This window comes from Monocercomonoides exilis (genome assembly GCF_001643675.1).
Source record: "Monocercomonoides exilis strain PA203 chromosome Unknown scaffold59-495361, whole genome shotgun sequence".
NCBI lineage: Eukaryota > Preaxostyla > Oxymonadida > Polymastigidae > Monocercomonoides > Monocercomonoides exilis.
The window spans coordinates 265,509-283,756 of NW_027150604.1; the positions used below are offsets into that span (position 1 = coordinate 265,509).

Consider the following 18,248-nt stretch of genomic DNA (forward strand, 5'->3'; position numbering starts at 1 on the left):
ACATTTATTTTGTTCTATTTTTCTGTTTTCAAAAAAAAAAAAAAAAAAAAAAAAAAAAAAAAAAAAAAAAATAGTGAAATGAATAAAAATGAATAATCAATCACAACGAAATTCACTGCTCTTGCACGCGCCATACGTGAATAACATTATCATCTCCGCATGTTGCTAGAATATTTGACTTGATAAAAATAGTCATTTTGAAGAAAAGGAAGAAACAAAAAACATTCACACATAAGCAGGATTAAATCTAACGCAATTAATATCTGAGCCATGTGCTTCGAGAATTGTGGCTGAAAGGATGAAATGCCTTGTCTCAGGATCCTAAAATATATTTTATGTTGCACGAATTCAAACAAAATGAAACAGTTAAATATTATATCAAACTTCCACATAAAGTCTTAACGCGTTATCTCCACTGCCTGTTGCAAACATTGGCGGAAAGTTATCAGCAATTAATTGCTCGGAATTTTCACATTTTTCCTCTTTATTTTCAATAATTTTATCACATTTTTCTGTTGAATCTTCTTTTTTATCTTCGCACTTTGACTCGGATGCTTCATCCACTTTTTTGTCTTCTGTTGCATCACTTTTACATTCTCCTTCCTTTTTTGCAGAGGAAGAGTTGCTAAGACACTCAAAAACTGGTGGATGATGAGGACAGCGCCAACTCACAGAATATACAACAGTTTCATCAAAATCTCCAGTTATCTTTTGTTCGACTTTATAAGGATGATTGAGGAGAGCTTATAAAAAAATGCAATTGTCATTTATGTTCATAAGCAAGAGTGCAAAAAAGACAAATTGTTTCAGTTGAAATAATTTGAAGATTGATGGCAAACGTCTTGACCACACAATAACAGAAGAGTCAGCACTTGCAGAAACTGAAAATAGCAAAATGAAAACAAAATTAAAAAAACGAATAGAATGGTTAAAATTCATAAATGTTGCACACTCATCCTTGGCTGTGTAGATCCACCATAGCGATCTGGAGATACAAGAGTGACAGTTGGCTCGCTGGTGGCTCCTAATTAAGCAATAGTAAACGAAAATTTAATATTTTCATATTTTTCAACAAAACATTAAAAAAAAAAGTGTCTTCAAAGCAATGCCATACCCATAGCGGTTATTGAGGGAGAGGCTGATGAAGATGATGCCAAGCGAGAAGGAAGTGGCTGTTCAAAGGATAAGTCCCAGACGGTTGAAGTATGATCTTCATGCACCTCGACACACGGCCATTCGCCATCAACTATTCATGAAAAATTATACAAAAATATTTATTTCTATTAATTCAACAATATTTTCCTGAAAAATACACAAAACCTTCGTCAAGTTGCTTTGGAAAAGAGGAAGACGACGATGAAGAAACAACAGGATCAAGCCAAAACCTAATTGAATTATCATAAGAAGCAGAAACAAGCAAGTGCTGATGAAATGAACAAATGCAAATAAGATTGAACAAAGCATTTAATCCTTAAATAAATTGTGAAAGCAAACTCTGTAAACAGGATGCCACATCACATGCTTAATATCTTGTGTATGACCTTGCAGAACAGCTATACATTCTGTGTCTTCAGATACTAAAGATAATAAATCGATTTCTCTTTTCAAAACGGAAAACAATTTATTAATGAATCCAAACCATCCCACACGCAAATCAAGCGATCCCTTGCACAAGTTGCAAGTAAATCTCCTTCCTTTGGAGAAAATGCAATAGATTTTATTTCCGCTTCATGGCCTTCAAGAATGTCTTTCACTTCAGTTGTGAGATCTGGTTCTTCTGAAACTATTGATTTTGTCGAAAAATTGGTCAAAACGATAATAAATTTAAAAAACAAAATTATAAATACCTATTTTGTGAAGAATTGTTTTTTTATCAAATGAGCAAGATGCAAGCGTTTTGCCATCTGGTGCCCATTCAACACGTCTGACACTTCCAGTGTGTCGGAGAAATTCAGTTTTCTTATCCCATTCTCCAGAGTCATTTATTCCCCAAATTCTGATCATAACATTTGAAAAATTGCATTTTATTTTATAAAACATCGAATTAAATTTTGAAATTCATATCAACTGTCAATAAATTGAAATAAATGTAAATACAAACGCAACAGTTCTATCCTCTCCGCAACTAGCCAACTTTTTTCCATCTGGTGACCACGACAAATGCCAAACACGTGCTTTGTGCCCTATGATGTTAATTGTTTATTTTTAAATGAAAAATAATTGGAATAACAATATACCAATTAAAGTTGCAATTTTTGCCAAATGAAATGGCATCAAGTGCTACAAAAACGAAATGAAAACAATTAAAATATAGAAAGAAATATTAAAATTGTTATAAAACAATGCTTAAAGCAAAATATAAACCAGATTTGGAATTCTGATCAGAAACTGATCCCATTCTTTTTTGCAATGAAGTGAATGAAATGAAGTGATAATAGCTTCACTGTAATTCTAAATGAGCATTACTCATATGCTATCTTAAGTCCTCTTTCCACATGTCTTCCAACACTTTCCTTTGAATTTTTGAGAGATTTATCAGATTCTCTTTGGGATTTGAAAAGTGGATGCTCAATTAACAAGCGTTGAAAATCTTTTTGAACGTATTCTCGCAAGTGATTTTCAAAGCACATTTTACCCTTCCACTGTCCAGCAACAACAAGAGCCTTTGTGTGACTGAAGATTGCACCGAACTGCTCGGACTCTGAAAGGCTGACAACACGATAATCAGCAGTGACCGATGATAAAAAGCTAATGTTGGACAAGTCTTTCATTCTGGATAAATATTGTTCGCGCAACGACACATCATCTTCCTCCTTTGGCGTGTTTACAAAACGATACGCCAAAAAGAATGTTTCAAAGTACTCAAATATGGCTCTTGTTAACTCTTTGTAGCTTGCAGTTTTCTGCACATTTATGAAGAATTGTCTGAATGGAATGGCTCTGATGCAATTCTTCAATGAGACCATGTATGCGGAGGCGGAGAAATTGCGGATAGGAATAACAGGAATTGAAACAATTGATGGATTAATTTTTGGATCGGGACGAGAAGAGGAGATGTAAGAAAGAAGGTGAGAATCGCTGGTTGAAGCGCGAAGAATGTTTGCACGAGCAAAAGTGTCTTGTTCAAACAGGATGCGATACGATGCTTCATACGACGCAATGACTGGAATGTGATCTCTGGATGTTGTGGAGGTGATGGTTATGTTCAAGGGACATGCTTGTGGAGTTATGCTTAGACGCCTCCAGAGCACATTGTTGACACAATACACTCCTTTCAGCGACCGCTCCAGCTGCTTCAGATACAACTGCTCGCGCGTCGCCCTTTGCTGCAGGCGATTCAGATAAGCTTCGCGTTCTGCTTGTTGCTTTTGGTTCTCCAGCTCGTTCTGCAAGCGCTCTTCACACGGTGCATCGCTCATTGAATCATTGCGATGAAGAGTAACTCTGCAATCACTTGCATTCTCATCAGAACTTTCAACATCAATTACATATGTGCTGTTCTCCTCTGCTTTCTTCAGCTTCCTCATCAGCTGCCTCACATGCTCTTTCTTTTCTTTAATCAAATTTGCCAACTCTTCAAATTTCTCTGCTTCTTCCTTTTTCAAAATGGCAATGATATACTCGCATCTGTCTTCAATCATTCGCCTCCTTTCTTCGGCATACTGCTTTTCTTCAGGTGTGTTCGACTCTTCTTCTCCAAACACCAAATTCTTCTTCAGCTCTGCAACCACTTCGCGAATTGTCGTTTCCTTTTTCCGCTCCACATAAACCACACAGCGGATGATGCACAGATTGTTCGGATTGAACACGTCAATCGGCACTTCCTCAAAGCGCTCTTCAGCATCAGCACTTCTGCTCCTCTCCAGCTGATGCATCGGGAAGAGATGCGTTGGACTTTTGTGCATGATTTCATTTTTGCCCTTTGATTCTGCAGAATTCATTGAAAAAGTGTCTTTTGATTGAGCCTTTTGATCTCTTTCTGAATTAGAAGGTGTCGATGCCACTGGAGAAGGAGTCATTAATTGAAGGTTGCTTCGTGGAGACAATAGCTGATAGAGAATCGGCACAACCAACTTCACCTTCCGAGTTCGTGTCAAAGGCCATCCAGAAAACAGAGTGACTTCAACATCAAACTGCTTCATGACAACATCTTTGATTGTCTTAGCAGAACTGTATGAGATGAGCTCTGGCTGGTGCTGCTGAGGATAAATTGGGAGCTCTGGAAGTTTTAACTTGACTGGCCCTTTTGCAGACGCACTCATCGAATTGCTGTTTGGCAGGAAGAGCATCAGATGCGTGACAGGATGGTTCAACACACGAGAGGCTGCTGCAAAGAGATCAGCCACTTCGTATCTTTCATCTATTTGAATGGTTTTGAATGGCTGAAAAGATTTAAAAAAAAAATGTATTTCAGATTAAAATATGAAAGAAATATCACATTTTCACAAATTAAAAATTCAAAAAAAACATATTTCAAAAAGCAAACCAGCTGAATATTAATCAGATTATACAGTTTCAATTCTATTTTGTGGTTGAGATAAGACATCCATCCGTCTGCAGTTGTCACATCACTTCCATTTATTCCTCCGTTCTTGCTTCTGATCTCCACCGACTTCGCTTTTTCTGCTTCTGTCGGTGCAATCTGCACAAGAACTTCACATCCTGTCTCCAAATAAGCTTTCTCACAGTTTGAGTTGAGTGAAAGAGGAGTGCCTATTCCCTGGAAGAACCTGAAAAGAAGAAAAGAATCTTCAGAAAGAAAGTCTGACGGAGTGTCTGATGGCTCTGGAGAGAAGATTGCTGGTGTTGGTGTGGGTGACAAAGGAGAAGGAGACAAAGAAGAGGGAGAAAACGAGAGTGTGCCCAAAGAGAGAGAAGGAGAAGGAGAAAAAGGTGGTGGAGAAACGACAGATGCCCTTGGCGACAGCACACCGTCTTTCTTCTTCCTTTCTTGTCGCTGGATGAATTTTGCTTGAGCATCACGCAGCTTCTTCTGCCTCACCAACATGCGAAGTTGAGGCAAAGCAGCTGAAAACTGCATTTTTCTGGAGGTGAGATAGATGCGGCCGATGTAATAGTTCTTTTTAGAGGTGATGTCGAAGAGACGCACAAAGAGATAGACGAATGAGGGATTGCGAGAGGACAGAATGGCTGATGGATTGAATGGCACCGGAGGAGGAGAAAGACGAGAACTGAAGTGCAAACGAGGTGAAAGAGGAGAAAGCGGAGGGCGAATAGAAAGATGGGGGGACGAAGGAATGCGTAATGGAGGAGGAGGCACAGAACGCTGAGACAAAGAAGTGGAAGTTGTTTCAGAATCACCAGAAAGAGATTGCAAACGCTTTGGCTGTGCTTCAGATGTTTTTGTGATCTCAAATTGATCATTTCGCTTGGAATTAACTTGATTTTGAGATATATCTTTTTCTTTTGTTGACTTTTCCTCTTCATTTGATTTATTTGTTCCGCTAAGATGAAATTGTGTTGGTGAACTCTGCTGAATAAGAGGATCTGTCACCTTCATAATTCTGTTCAGAAGTGGCTGAGGCAGCGCTCCAAGCGGAGAGAAAAGGGCGCCTTTTGAATTGTCCTTTGATTTCTGTGTGTGAAGATTTATCGAATTGATTTCTTTTTTTATTAACGGCAATTCATTTGCTTGTGATAGCTTGTTCTGATTCGGCATTTTGTTCTGTTCAAATTTCTTTGAAACCACTGAGACGTTCTCTTCTGAAAGCAAAGATGTAGTTGAAGGTTCTTTCTTTAATAATTCAGATTGTTTAGAATTTTGAAGAGTTGGAGCAGACGAAGAAAGGGAAGGATGCCTTGAAATGGATGAAGATGAATTGGATGTGCTGTCTTCCAACAACTTTCTTTCCATCTCCAGTTGTTCATCTGAAATACGCTCAACATATATCGACTGAATAATCAGCCCAAAGATTTCATTCAGTACAGGATTCAGATCGGATGGAGGGTAAACAATTTCTTCTTCTTTGTTCTTTTTGCTTGCTTTTCCCTCTTTCTCTTCATATGACGACAAAAGCGATGATTGCTGTGAAACAGCCATTTCTTCATTCTTCAATAATTTCAGAATTTCATCATCATCGTCTTCCTCTTCTTCCTCTTCCTCCTCTTCTTCATCTGATAAATCAAGATGTTTATGAATGCTCATTTTATGCTTCTTTGGCTTCTTTTTCGCTTCTGCCTTTTCCTTTATCGAGTTTCTTATTCTGATCATGTCTCTTCCTTCAAACTTTTCTGCCAGTCGCAATGTTGTGTTCTTTCCCCATTGCTCATTATCAATCGTTGTTACATCGTCTCTGTCTAGTTGAGATACTCTTATTGAATTGCTAACACTTTTGCTTCTTCCTTCTCCATCCACACTCACCTCTTTCATCCTCCACACCCTCTGCTCTTCCACAGGAATCCCCGTCTGCTTCTCAATTTCTGTGTGCAAATCGCTCAGTGTATCATCTCTTTTTGTAATCAACATACGAGCTGTGGATGATTGAACATCAAACAGTGTTTTGCCTGTTCCGCATGCTGAGCCCTTGATGAGTGTGTCGTCTGTGAATACTCTGAATGAGAGCATCTTCTTTCGCTGCGTCACAGCCACAATTGAATCTCGTATGTGCTGTGGAATGTCATCCTCCTTCACATCCTGCAGCACCACATCTATCAGCGACTTCTTCACATACACCAACATATACGCTGATGCTATCTTTGTCACTTTTTGAACATCCGACTCTGAATGCAGGAGAAAGTTGCTGTATTTGTGATTGGCCACATACTCCGTTCCTCCATAGTTGTCTTCTACCGCCTCTTCCTCTGTTGTCTCCCTCACCCACTCGTCGTCAAAGCAGAACCACTTCCCATCACACTTTGGCTGGATGTATGCATAATAGTGCCCTCCAGTCATCCCTCCACTGTGCACAAGGACAGAATGCAGCACATACACATTGTCTGAATCAGAGAAGGGCACAGCTGGCTGGGTGGATGATGGCTGAGTGGAAGGTGGCTGTGAAGAAAATGAAGGAGGAGAAAGTGGAGGCGATGTTGGGCTGATAGGAAACTCTGACTCTGAAGCAACATCTGACTGGGGAGAAGTTATAAGAGGAGGAATTTCAGTCTCCTCCACAATCGGATTCCATAAAAGAAAATGCTCGTTTTTTCCTGTTTTTTTGCACTGTTCGTTGCTCTTTTTCTTCACTTCATTCGATTTTTTTCGTTTCCCCCAGAATTCTATTGGATTTAATGCAAATTGGAATTTTTCAATCATTTCAGGAGACAATTGAGGATTAGCATCATCATCATCATCATCATCATCTTCGTCTTCATCTTCAGTTTGTTCGTTTTCATTATCCTTTGATATGCCGTCATCTTCGTCTGCATCATACGCATCTTTCTCTTCTTCATCCATTTCTCCATCCGAATTCAGTCTTCTTTTTTCCTTTTCTTTCTGCTTTTCTTTGTCCTTCTGTTCTCTTTCCCATTTTTCTCTTTCTGCTTTCTGTTTTTCCTTGTCTTCATTAATCATTTTCCAAATCTGACTCGCTTTCCTTCGACTCTTTCTCCTCCGAGACTCACCTTGCTCTTGACTGTTTTTCTCCACATTATCATTTCTCTCTTCATCATCGTCTCCATCCAAGTCTCCACCATCCTCTTCATCTTCTGAATGAGCGGCATCTTTGAACACAAAAGGCGACATATTCAGCTCCACCGGAAACTCAAAGCGGTCATTCACTTTGGCCATTCTGTCTGTCATCGGATTGTATTCCCATCTGTTCAGCTGGACATGCAAAACAGGTGGAAGAGACAGAAAGAGAGTTCGCTGATATTATGATGAGAAATGAAAATGATTCATTTTTTTTCAAAGTTCATTAATAAAGAATAGTAACAATAAAGAGTAAACCTTTGAAGCTCTTTGCATCCCATGCTTCTCAGCATTGTATTTGTTGCTGCCGTCGAGTATCTCTGGCTGTGTGTAATTTTCCAGCGAGGCTTCAAGAGACGGAAAGCCCTTCACAGAGAGACTGAGATCGAGGAATGGCTGTGTGCGTACACTCACATAATCAACATCGATGCACTCGATGATGGTGACAGCATCGCCCCTCAGAAGATAGTTTATAGAGTCATGGAATGGAGTGTGCTATAAATGAACATATGGATAATAACAATAAAATGAAATGTGAAAATACATTGAATAACATCATGAAAAATTGTCAAATGAAATAAAAAATGATTATTATATCAAATCCCTTCTTTAATAATGCTTAATACTTGTGTCTTTTCAATAAGTCTATCCAAAAGAATTCTGTTCAGCTCATTTACATCATGCTGCTCAAATGCTTCATAAGAATTCCATCCAAATGCTTGTGTAAGCTCCTTTGTCGAAACACTTGAAAAACACAAATAACAATAATCAAAGAAGAATTAAATTGTTGAACCTTCGCTTTGAGACTTGAAGATTGTAAAAAAGATTTTGCAATGTTTGAGCAATTTTTGGCTTCGATTTTTGTGCTTCATCCGCTTGTGAATCAACTGCTCGATTTGGATCAAATGGAATATGATAAACTACCTAAAAATGCATGCAAAACGATCAATAAATTCGTTCAATCAAAAATGAAATTCGTGACAAATAGAATTTTTTCGTCATACCCATCGAAAAAGTGATGTGTGATAAAGTGTTTGTAGAAGAGAATTTAAATAACACGTCGCCCCTTGATTAGCCAACCCTATCATTCCAGTTTTAGCTCTAACATTTCCTGCATTTCCATAATATTCAAATGGCTTTTAAAAATTCATTTATCAAAGAAAATAAAATCCTTATAAAAACATTCACACATTCAGCCAAACATCAACAAGTAATTTTCCATCCACCAAGCAAGAAGATTTTGGCAAAAAATCTTTCGAATCTAACACTTTATTTCTCCCTATATCGTAAAATTTTGTGGTGAAACGATGATGTCCACTTAAAATCTCTGGCTCAGCTGCATTATTTTTGTGAATAACAATCTTGTAATAAAAATGAGTATTTTCAGCATCAAGATAACTTAAATCATGACAGCTCTATTTCAAATGAAATTGATTTTAACGAAATGGCAAAACGTTACAGAGTTAAATAACAAATCTTTATTTTTAAATACCTTGCAATCAATATAAATTCCCCACGAATTATCTAATCGAAGAAAATATAATCTCCTATATTTTTTAAATCATCAAATTGTTGAATTTTTTTAGAATAAATATTTGTAGATGCAATATCTTTTGAACACACCAAGTTAAATCAAAGGCAGAAAACAGTTCGCTATAAAAGCTGTCTGACCCCTCAAACTGCACTTTAAGTTTAACTTTAGCACAACCCTCCCATTTCGAACTTGTCATTCACCACCACACAGAGATAAATGAAAAATTCTAAAATTTTCGATATTGATCAATATTAATAATTTGCTATGGGTTATTCATTTCCAACACAGAAACTAAAAAGATAAAAAATTTCCAATAAAACTTCATCCACTCAACTGCTGAAAATATTCACTCATTCAAGCAAAGTGAACAGAAATTTGTCGAAAAAATTCAGCATCAAAAACGAAGAAAATCACAAAAGAAAGAAAACAAAACAATAAACAAACATTTTGTAAAAATGTAATGATTCTCCAAACCAATAAAATTAAACATAAAAAAGAAAAAAGAAAACTTGTAAAATAATATAATAAAAATAATAAAAATGATAATAAAACTAATTAATGAGCCATGAGATGGAAGAAATCCATCACTTGTGTACGGGTGGTGTTTCGGGAAGTCTCAATGAGCTGTTCAAAATACTTCCCAGCCTCTTCGTCTGTCTTGTTCAATGACAGCTGCTTCTGAATGTATTGCACATCTTTCTCCTCTTTCAATTCTGGAATGCCTGTGGAGAGCATCTAAAAGGATTAAAAATAAATAGAGAGAAATCAAACAAATAAATTGATAGTTACATTCAATAAAGTCAGAAAAAAAAAAAAAAAAAAAAAAAAATAGAATCACACCATTGTAAACAGATTTATCAACAGATTTGCGTGTTTGCGAAGGACGTTGTATGCCTTCTTTGCCAAGTCCACAAACAGAACATATGCCTTGTCAGTTCTGTTGCCCAGCACAGCAGCAAAGGCAGGTGTGAAGATAAACGGTGCCTTCTCTCTCTCAACACCCAGCTTCTTCTTGAAATGCCCCAGAAAGTGGCCAAAGTCGATGTGGAAGAGCCTTCCGTCCTTTGTGATCATAATGTTGTCTGAATGCCTGTCTCCTATCCCCAGCACATACGTCGCCACACAATACCCTGCACACGAATACGCAAAGTTCTCCTGGAAGGCCTCATACATCTTCGTGTTCTTTTCTGCCTGCCCCATCAGCCACTCCGTCAAACACGTCGACGAAAACGCTGCTGTTGCCCCGCCAGCTGCTGATGTGATGTGTGCGATGGTCTCTGAGTTCTTCACAACTTGGATGAACCCTTCGTAATCACCTGTCGACTGGGCACGATACACATTCAGCCGCATGTCCAGCCCTTCTCTCAGCCACAGCAGCTCCATCACTCGAAACACCTGCAGTGTCAGCTGATCCTGCCGAATGTCATCTCCCACTTTGAACAGGAACATCTGGTTGTCGTTCTCGTTCTCTATCTTCATATCAACTGTTTTCTCTTCTTCTTTCCCTCCTTCTTTTCCTTCTTCTTTTGCCTCTTCCTCTTTCTCTTCCTTTTCACACCCACTTTCCCTTTCGCCTTCTCCCCCCACACTCTTCTTAAACGTCAGCCAAAGCGGTCTCTTTTTCGAGTCCATCACACGGCACTTCTCTACAATCAGCCCCGACGACTCAAAAGTGGACGAAATAGGAAGAGTAAAACGCACAGGGAACTTCGTCTCCCTCAGCTTCTTCCTCAGAATCTCTTTGCCTTCTGCTGCCGGCAGCTTTGCCACTGAATTCGCCATGTTCACGAAGTCCCTCAGCACTTTCGTCTCATTCGCAATGTGTGCTCTTCTATGGCTGCCCAGCCCTTTCAGATACTCCTGCATCATCAGCCCATACCTCTCTCTGATGTATGCGTTGTGCAGCTCTGACTTCAGATGCCAGAAGAAGCTGTGTCCAATCGTCGTTGGCGAGCGAAGAGCTCTCTTCATCAGCATTGCTGCCAGGGGGGAGTCATGATATGGCTCATTCTTCAGCACCTGCACCAGCTGCAACAAGAAGGGCTCTAGTTCTTCATCGCTCATCTCATCCACCCACTCCACGGCTTTTGCCCTTGCCAATGGGTCAGCAAACTTCGCATCCAGAAGCTCCAGTGCATCAACTGGATTCAAAGGCGTCCATCTCCTCAGCAAGTAGTGTGCCTCTATGACAGACTTTCTGTGATTCCACGGGACTGACTGGAGGAATTTCGGGAGCGCCGGAGCGATTCCGATGAGGTGGAAGCGGTGCAGGAAGAGAAGAGAGCGGTGGGCAGGCTCAATTGCCTCGAGGGGGTTCTGTTTGATGACAGCGAGGATGGTCTGCCACTCACTCGCTGTGGGGAACTTGATGTATTCTCTGAGGCCCACATCGATCAAGTAGTGCACACTCGAGGGAGGAGCCTGGGGGAGAGAGGCAAATGCAGCGGGGGGAGGGCGATAGCGAGGGTAGAGCGGGTGGGTGGTGTTGATGACTGGGGGCTGGATGCCTGTGGGGGAAGAAGAGGAAGAAGATAAAGGTGATTGTGAAGTGTGACAATTACTTTGAATGTTATCTGCATCGAGTGGCAGAGGAGGTGTTTGGGATTCTTGTGAAGATGAAGCAAAATTAGCTGATGAATCAGAAGAAGTAGTTGAAGGAGCAGTAGTAGTAGTAGAAGAAGAAGCATTTGAAGAAGAAGAGGCAGAAGAAGCAGACGTTGAAGAAGAAGGTGATGATGACGAAGATTGCGCAGGAGAGAAGTTAGCGAGGATGCTGTCATCAATCCTGGAAGATGGAGGCGGAGGAGGCGGGGCTCGTTTTGGAAGAGGAATGTTCTTAATTAAGGTAGGACGAAACACGCGAGATTGAGAAGTAGCCAATCCGAAAGGCGAAGAGACGAAATTTGGTGGCGGAGAGGCAGCACGAAGAGGGCGTGATGTGCGTGCAGGCGATGAAATGACAGGAGAATAAGGAGAATTTGAAGAAGAAGAAGAAGAAGGTGAAGAAGCAGAAACAGATGCATTGTGAGTGTGGGGGGAGAAAGGCATGAGAGAAGAGGAAGAGGCAGAGGAGGTGAGTGGAGGTGTGCCATACATTGACTGGATGGCGCTGATGGTCGACGAGCGCTGTGACTGAGCAGTCTTCTTCTGATGGATGGCTGCTGCCTCTGCCACCAGAAAGCATTTCTCTTCTTCTGCATTCAGCTCCTTTGGGAACACAACAGGAGCAGGAAACGAAGGAAATGCCACAACAAGGGCTGGGGCATTGGGATCGCCCATGTTTCCGTTGCAGGTGCCGATCGGGTTGGCAGCAGCGTCTGGCCAGAGGGGAAGGGCGAGGCTGTGCGAGTGGAGGAACCCGCGGAAGTCAAACACAGGACAAGACACCCACCCCAGCTCAATGTCTTTGTCACTCGGCACAGCAATGTCACCTGCTCTGGGCACAAACTGCAGCTGGGAGGAGGACGAGGATCCTGAGACGGTCTGCGCAGAAGAGGCGGAAGAGCCAACGGTGGCTGTGGCATAGACAGACGAGGAGGAGCTGCCAGCGCCAGCAGACGAGGATGAGACAGAGAGCGAATAGGACTCACTCCGCACAGCCTTCTGCGCATAGAGGGTGAAGCAGATGCGTGCCTCAGACGGAATCTGCGCCAGCTTCAGCTTTGTCTTCAGCGTGGCGTTGAAGTGCACATTGGGCGATGCCCAGGCGAGTGGCGAGAGCATCTTGAATGGATGCAGCGTCTGCCCGCCAAAACAGAGCGAGGCAGAGACATAAAGCAGACAGTCGGTGCAGTCCACGGGGATGTTTGCAGGTGTCTTTACTTTCCCCTTCTTGTCTCTCTCTTCGCCACACAGCATCGCCAGGTTGCTCGACCAGCGGCTGTTGATCCCATCTATCCCAATGAGCGTCACAGACAGCGCAGCATCTGCATCCCACACAGAAATAAACGGAAGCGACGCGGGACTCCGCTCTTCCTCTTCTCTCGCACGCGCTTTGGCCACAGACTCGTTGGGGAGCCTGGGCGGTGCAGGAGGGATGTGGCGGTCGAGAACGTGGATTGTCTGGTCAGCAGGCGTTGCACAAACAGCCTCGTTGGCTTCAGAAAGAGCAACCAGCGCTAACACAACTGGTCGCGGAGGAGTCGACAGAAGTGCAGCACGAACACACGCCTTGCTGATTATGAGCTCGTATGGCAGATAATAATCACCTTCTTCTTTCACCTTCATAGTCAGCTTGTTAAGATCGAGAGGCAGCTCAGTTATTTGGGCGGCTGTGTTTTTGACTGAAAGAAGCTGCTGCACTGCATCGCGTGCTGTGTAATGCCTTGTCATGTGCATCGCCTTTGTGGTGATTTTGTCTGGCAACAGCACAGACACCATGAACTTCAATGGAAGCTTCTCTGGCAGCATGGTTAAGCATGTTGGAGTATGGATTATTTTTTGTTCCTCAAGTTCGCAATCAAATCCGCGTTTCAATCGCTCAGGATCCAAACGAGCAATTGGCATTTCCATTTCCTTTCTCTGTCGAGCCATGCTTTCTCTGAAATGTTGAATCTCTGGAGTATTTTTCAAATTCAGTGGTCCTGTAATTGAATTTATTTCTTCCGCCATTTGCTCTAAATAAGTCAAATGATCTTTGGAAAAATCTTTTTCAAGAGGAAGCATGTCGAGGCCAACATAAAATCCATCTTTTGAAAGCTGTGCAATACTTTGACGAACAAATACATCCTGGTCAGGCCTTTTTGAAAGAGTACTTAAATCGGGAATTGGTCTTGTAATTGGCTTCAAATCAATTTCACATTGTTCATCAAGCTCTTGGTTTTGTTCGGGTTCGGATGGTAAAAAGTGCTCCTCATTTAAGGAAACAAGACCTGTCTTTTCGGTTGAAATTTCATTCAAGTATTCAAGGCAATGAGACTCATGCAAAATTTCAACTTCAAGCGGCGAACCATTTAAAGCAGCCAAAAGCCATTCTTCCACATCATAAAAGGGCATATCTGAAGAAGATTCAATATCAAGATCAGTATTTGGTAGAAGAATTCGTGTCTCACGGAAACGGAAAAAGTACATGCGCCTTGCATGAGGAAAAGATATTCCAGACAAATCTGCTTTGTGGAAAAGCATATCGCGGAGTTGAGAAATTGTCTGTTTGCAGCTGCAAGGAAATGTAATTTGAGCGTGATCATCAAAATCAAATCTAAAATGCATGATGACCGTTGGAAGAAGGTCTAACGGATCAATGTCATCTATGTTTTCCGTTATGACCCAAGGAGGCTCTGTAAAGGCCATGGAACCTTATATCAGAAAAATTGTGGTAAATAAAATTTAAAAAATGGTAAAATCTTGATCATAATGACTTGTTTTATAATAAAAATTAAAAATGATTTTTTCTAACACAAATATAAAAACAAATAAAACGGTAGTGGTTATGATGTTAGTGAAATGTTTTCATTCATTCGCCAAGAGTGTTGCAAGTTTAGAATATTCCACAATCCCATCTTCACTAGGAACATTCTAAAATAGAATAATCAAATTTATTAAAAAAAAATTATTGGAAATACATTAAATATGAATACCTTTAGAAAATCTTCCAACTCTGTTTGCTTAAAAGGTTCACCGTGCATTGTCATTAATTCTGTAAGCTTTTCAACACTTAAATATCCTGTTAGAGGTGGCGCAGGCTTTGATTTTTTCATTGATGGGCCTCTAACATTGGTACTAGCTGTTGAAGATCTACTCTCTGCGTCTCCTCCTTCATCTTTTTGTTCAATCTCATCATCTTCTTCAGCATCCGCTTGCATTTGATTTAAAGTGGTTTCAATTGTTTTAAAAGCTTGCAACAAAAGTTCTTCACTTGCTTTTGGCCATTTTCCTTGTTCTAAAATTGGTAACAAAGAAGCCTCCAATTTTTCATATTGAATTTCAATCATTTCATCTTCGCAAATCTTAAAAAAAGAAAATTGCTCAAATGATGCAGAAAATTATTAACATTGCACACTGATTGAATAAATTCATTTAATTGAGCTTCTGTTGGACTCAGTTCAAGTGTATGAACAATAAAACGTATTTCTCTAAATAATAAATAATTATGAAGATTTATAATAATACGATAAGATATCATTAAAAAATAATTATTATACTCTACTGGAACAGCACCACGATTTTCAGGATCAAATATAACAAATGCTTTTCTAATTTGTTTCTATAATTAGATAATATTCTTTCAACAAGGAAAAATTTTAATTCACACAATAAATCTTTGCCTCGCATTTTTTTGCTCACGATCCAATATCTCAACAGGTGCTTGTTGCTCCTCATTTAGTTCCTGAGGCTCTTTTATCTGATCTTCCATTTGTTTCGACCCATTTTAGCTTATGTGCATGAATTTTTAAAGAAGTGAGCACGAAACATTGGCTAAATCAAAAACATAAGCGATTTGAATTTATATTCATTTTTCAAATCATTTTTTCCTTTTATATGTCGAAAAATCTCGTTTTCATTATATACCCATCATGTTTTTTCATTTTTTATTTAATAATTTATTCAGATCATAATTAATTAACTTTATCATAAACAACTGAATATCATGGGAGGACTTATTGAAAAGGTTATTGGAATGTTCGGAAAGAGAGAATATCGCATTGTTATGGTTGGACTTGATGGTGTGATAAATATATATTTATATTTTTATTGCATTACTTTTTTTCATCAATTAACATTTCAAAAAAACAGCTGCTGGAAAGACATCTATTTTGTATAAGTTAAAATTAAATGAAAATGTTCATACCATTCCAACAATTGGATTCAATATGGAAGAGGTGCAGGTGAAAAACATCAAATTTGTAATGTGGGACGTTGGAGGGCAAAAGAAGGTTTTCATTTTTCATCTTGTTATCTTCGAAAAGTTTATGAAATACATTTATAATTGGTTTTTTTTTTTTTTTTTTTTTTTTTTTTTTTTTTTTTTTTTTTTATCTTTAACAGATCCGTCACTTGTGGCATCATTACTATCAAAACACAGATGCTGTTATTTACGTGGTTGACAGCTCGGATCAAGATCGTTTGGCTTGCCAAAGCATGGAATGCAATGATTGTGCAAAAGAAGAATTACATTATCTTCTTCAAAGAGATGAGCTTCGTGGTGCCGTTCTTTTGCTTTATGCAAACAAGCAAGATTTGGCAGGTGCCTACAGTGCTTCAGATTTAAGAGAAAAACTTGAGCTCGACAGAGTTTGCAGAGACAGGTCGTGGTATGTACAACCATGCTGTGCATTGACTGGTGATGGTCTTCTTCATGGATTGGAGTGGCTTGCTCAAGAATTGAGGAAAGTTAAGAAGTGAGGAGCTTTGAAATTATTTATTTTGTGCCTGTATTTTCTTTCTGGACTCTTCTCTATTTATCTCTCTTATTTTCATTATATTCTCGAGTGCTGTTCTTGTCTTTATCTCTTTGGATTTTTATCCGATTTCGTTTGATTTCCTTCCAATGGTGAAGGTTGTTTGAGCATAAATGTTTGATATTATTATTTTAGTGAGTATTGTTGATGAGGTACATTCAATTTTTTGTTGAATTTTTATTTTGAAATTTTTTTGTCGTAAATCCTCTGCTTTTTGTATGAAAGTAATTTTTAACTTTTTTGTAAGAATTTTTTTTTTAAAGAATCATTTTTTTTTAATGAAAAATGCTTATTTTTCTTTCGCCTTGAAAATGACAAAAAAAAAAAAAAAAAAAAACGATATAGCTCAAATTCTGCAAGACGCCCTTGGAATTTTTAGTGATTCGGATTGTTCTTTTGTAAGAATAGCTTTTGATCTAATATAAAGACATTGAAGTTCTTTGCCATATTCCCTACACTGTTCTTTTGTTTGTCTTATCGAATGAATTGACAACGCAACATTTGGCAAATAAGTAATTTGAGGTTGTTCAGAGGGGTCAAGCATCAATAGAGCTTTTCCCTATAAAAGAGGAAAATAATAAAATTGCGTTGAATAAATGGGTCGTGATTCACAAACTTTTGGCGTTGACTCAATCCCAATAACAATTTTACAATGCCAAGCAAACTGAAAAAAAATCGGAGATATGAATGCTTCTGAGTCCCTCGATGAATCGCTTTCAGAACCTGTTGGATAACTCTGACGATCTACAAAATATTGCCAAATCCAGTCAAACATTGCATCAGACGATGAACGACACTCAACAAGGCTTGCTCTTTACACATTTAAATAACAAAAACACTCTCTATGAAAAAATTTGAAAAATTGAATGAAAAACAGACTGTACCCCAAGATAAGTGAGAAGAGCCAAAAGATCAACTGCTCCAATCATTTTATGCGATCCTTTCAACTGATTCAAAGTTCAAAAAAAAATAAAATATGTTCGAAAATAATAATATTATTAACAAAATAAAAATGCTAACATTCATATCAAAATGAGAAGCGCCTGCCGGGTCAAATCCTCTAATTCACAATGAAAAGGAAACTAAAATAAAAATGCAAACTGCGACCACGAGTCTTCAATATATTTTTGTAATTTAAATATCTGTGGAACTTCATTAATTCCATCTTAGAATATTTAAAAATATTGGTCAAAATAGATTTAATTAAACTTAAATCAAATAAAAATACATTTTGCTAAATGCTCAGAAAAGATTGCATTTTTGATTAAAAAAGACAAAATCATTTGTGAACATCGATATCCACAACCCCATCCTTCATCGAATTTCACAATATGATAATAATCTTTTAAAAATAATGAAAAAGTTGAAAAAATATAAATTAAAGAAAAAACCAACAAAGTCGCACAGCAATAATAAAACGCATCGACTTTTTTTGTATTCCACCGCAAAATATTTTTGAATATGTTTAATAATGTTGTTAACTGATTCAATTTCCGAAGAAATAATTTTACCGAAATCAGTTTTTGATTTTCGTTTTTCCCTGTTAACATAAGCAGAACATAAATCTCAAAACGTAGGAAAATATTACCTTAAACTCATTATATCAAATAATTTCGTGAATTATTGGAAATAAGGACGTATTCCCAATAAAATATTAGTTTTTTTTCAT

The 18,248-nt window shown here is 38.7% G+C and overlaps 5 protein-coding genes across 5 annotated transcripts; 1 reads left to right on the forward strand and 4 right to left on the reverse strand.

Moving 5' to 3' along the window:
- Positions 1-112: 112 nt before the first annotated feature.
- Positions 113-2,274, reverse strand: MONOS_864 (WD40-repeat containing protein CIAO1; the record flags this gene model as incomplete). The annotated part of the gene is made up of 12 exons (XM_067879067.1): positions 113-178; positions 232-321; positions 385-743; positions 840-881; positions 953-1,024; positions 1,115-1,246; positions 1,321-1,423; positions 1,495-1,577; positions 1,640-1,783; positions 1,848-1,996; positions 2,102-2,183; positions 2,238-2,274. 12 exons carry the CDS (start codon positions 2,272-2,274, stop codon positions 113-115), a joined length of 1,359 nt encoding a protein of 452 aa, XP_067719767.1.
- Positions 2,275-2,462: 188 nt separating this feature from the next.
- Positions 2,463-14,471, reverse strand: MONOS_863 (putative phosphoinositide 3kinase family, accessory domain; the record flags this gene model as incomplete). Its single annotated transcript, XM_067879056.1, has 11 exons — positions 2,463-4,382; positions 4,487-7,825; positions 7,907-8,143; positions 8,275-8,392; positions 8,442-8,572; positions 8,653-8,784; positions 8,839-9,063; positions 9,141-9,195; positions 9,272-9,370; positions 9,820-9,917; positions 10,023-14,471. 11 exons carry the CDS (start codon positions 14,469-14,471, stop codon positions 2,463-2,465), a joined length of 10,803 nt encoding a protein of 3,600 aa, XP_067719768.1.
- An 87-nt stretch (positions 14,472-14,558) lies between these two features.
- MONOS_862 (uncharacterized protein) lies at positions 14,559-15,537 on the reverse strand. Its single transcript, XM_067879046.1, has 5 exons — positions 15,433-15,537; positions 15,323-15,384; positions 15,181-15,253; positions 14,759-15,127; positions 14,559-14,696 (listed from the first exon to the last, which is right to left on the reverse strand). The coding sequence occupies exons 1-5, from the start codon at positions 15,532-15,534 to the stop codon at positions 14,631-14,633; spliced, it is 672 nt and encodes a 223-aa protein (XP_067719769.1). The 5' UTR covers positions 15,535-15,537; the 3' UTR covers positions 14,559-14,630.
- A 190-nt stretch (positions 15,538-15,727) lies between these two features.
- Positions 15,728-16,865, forward strand: MONOS_861 (Arf1f). The gene is made up of 3 exons (XM_067879035.1): positions 15,728-15,844; positions 15,915-16,054; positions 16,167-16,865. Exons 1-3 carry the CDS (start codon positions 15,769-15,771, stop codon positions 16,521-16,523), a joined length of 573 nt encoding a protein of 190 aa, XP_067719770.1. The 5' UTR covers positions 15,728-15,768; the 3' UTR covers positions 16,524-16,865.
- Positions 16,866-16,925: 60 nt separating this feature from the next.
- Positions 16,926-18,002, reverse strand: MONOS_860 (putative zinc finger with UFM1-specific peptidase domain-like; the record flags this gene model as incomplete). Its single annotated transcript, XM_067879025.1, has 7 exons — positions 16,926-17,138; positions 17,196-17,391; positions 17,459-17,526; positions 17,600-17,639; positions 17,681-17,744; positions 17,871-17,921; positions 17,999-18,002. 7 exons carry the CDS (start codon positions 18,000-18,002, stop codon positions 16,926-16,928), a joined length of 636 nt encoding a protein of 211 aa, XP_067719771.1.
- Between the last annotated feature and the right edge of the window lie 246 nt (positions 18,003-18,248).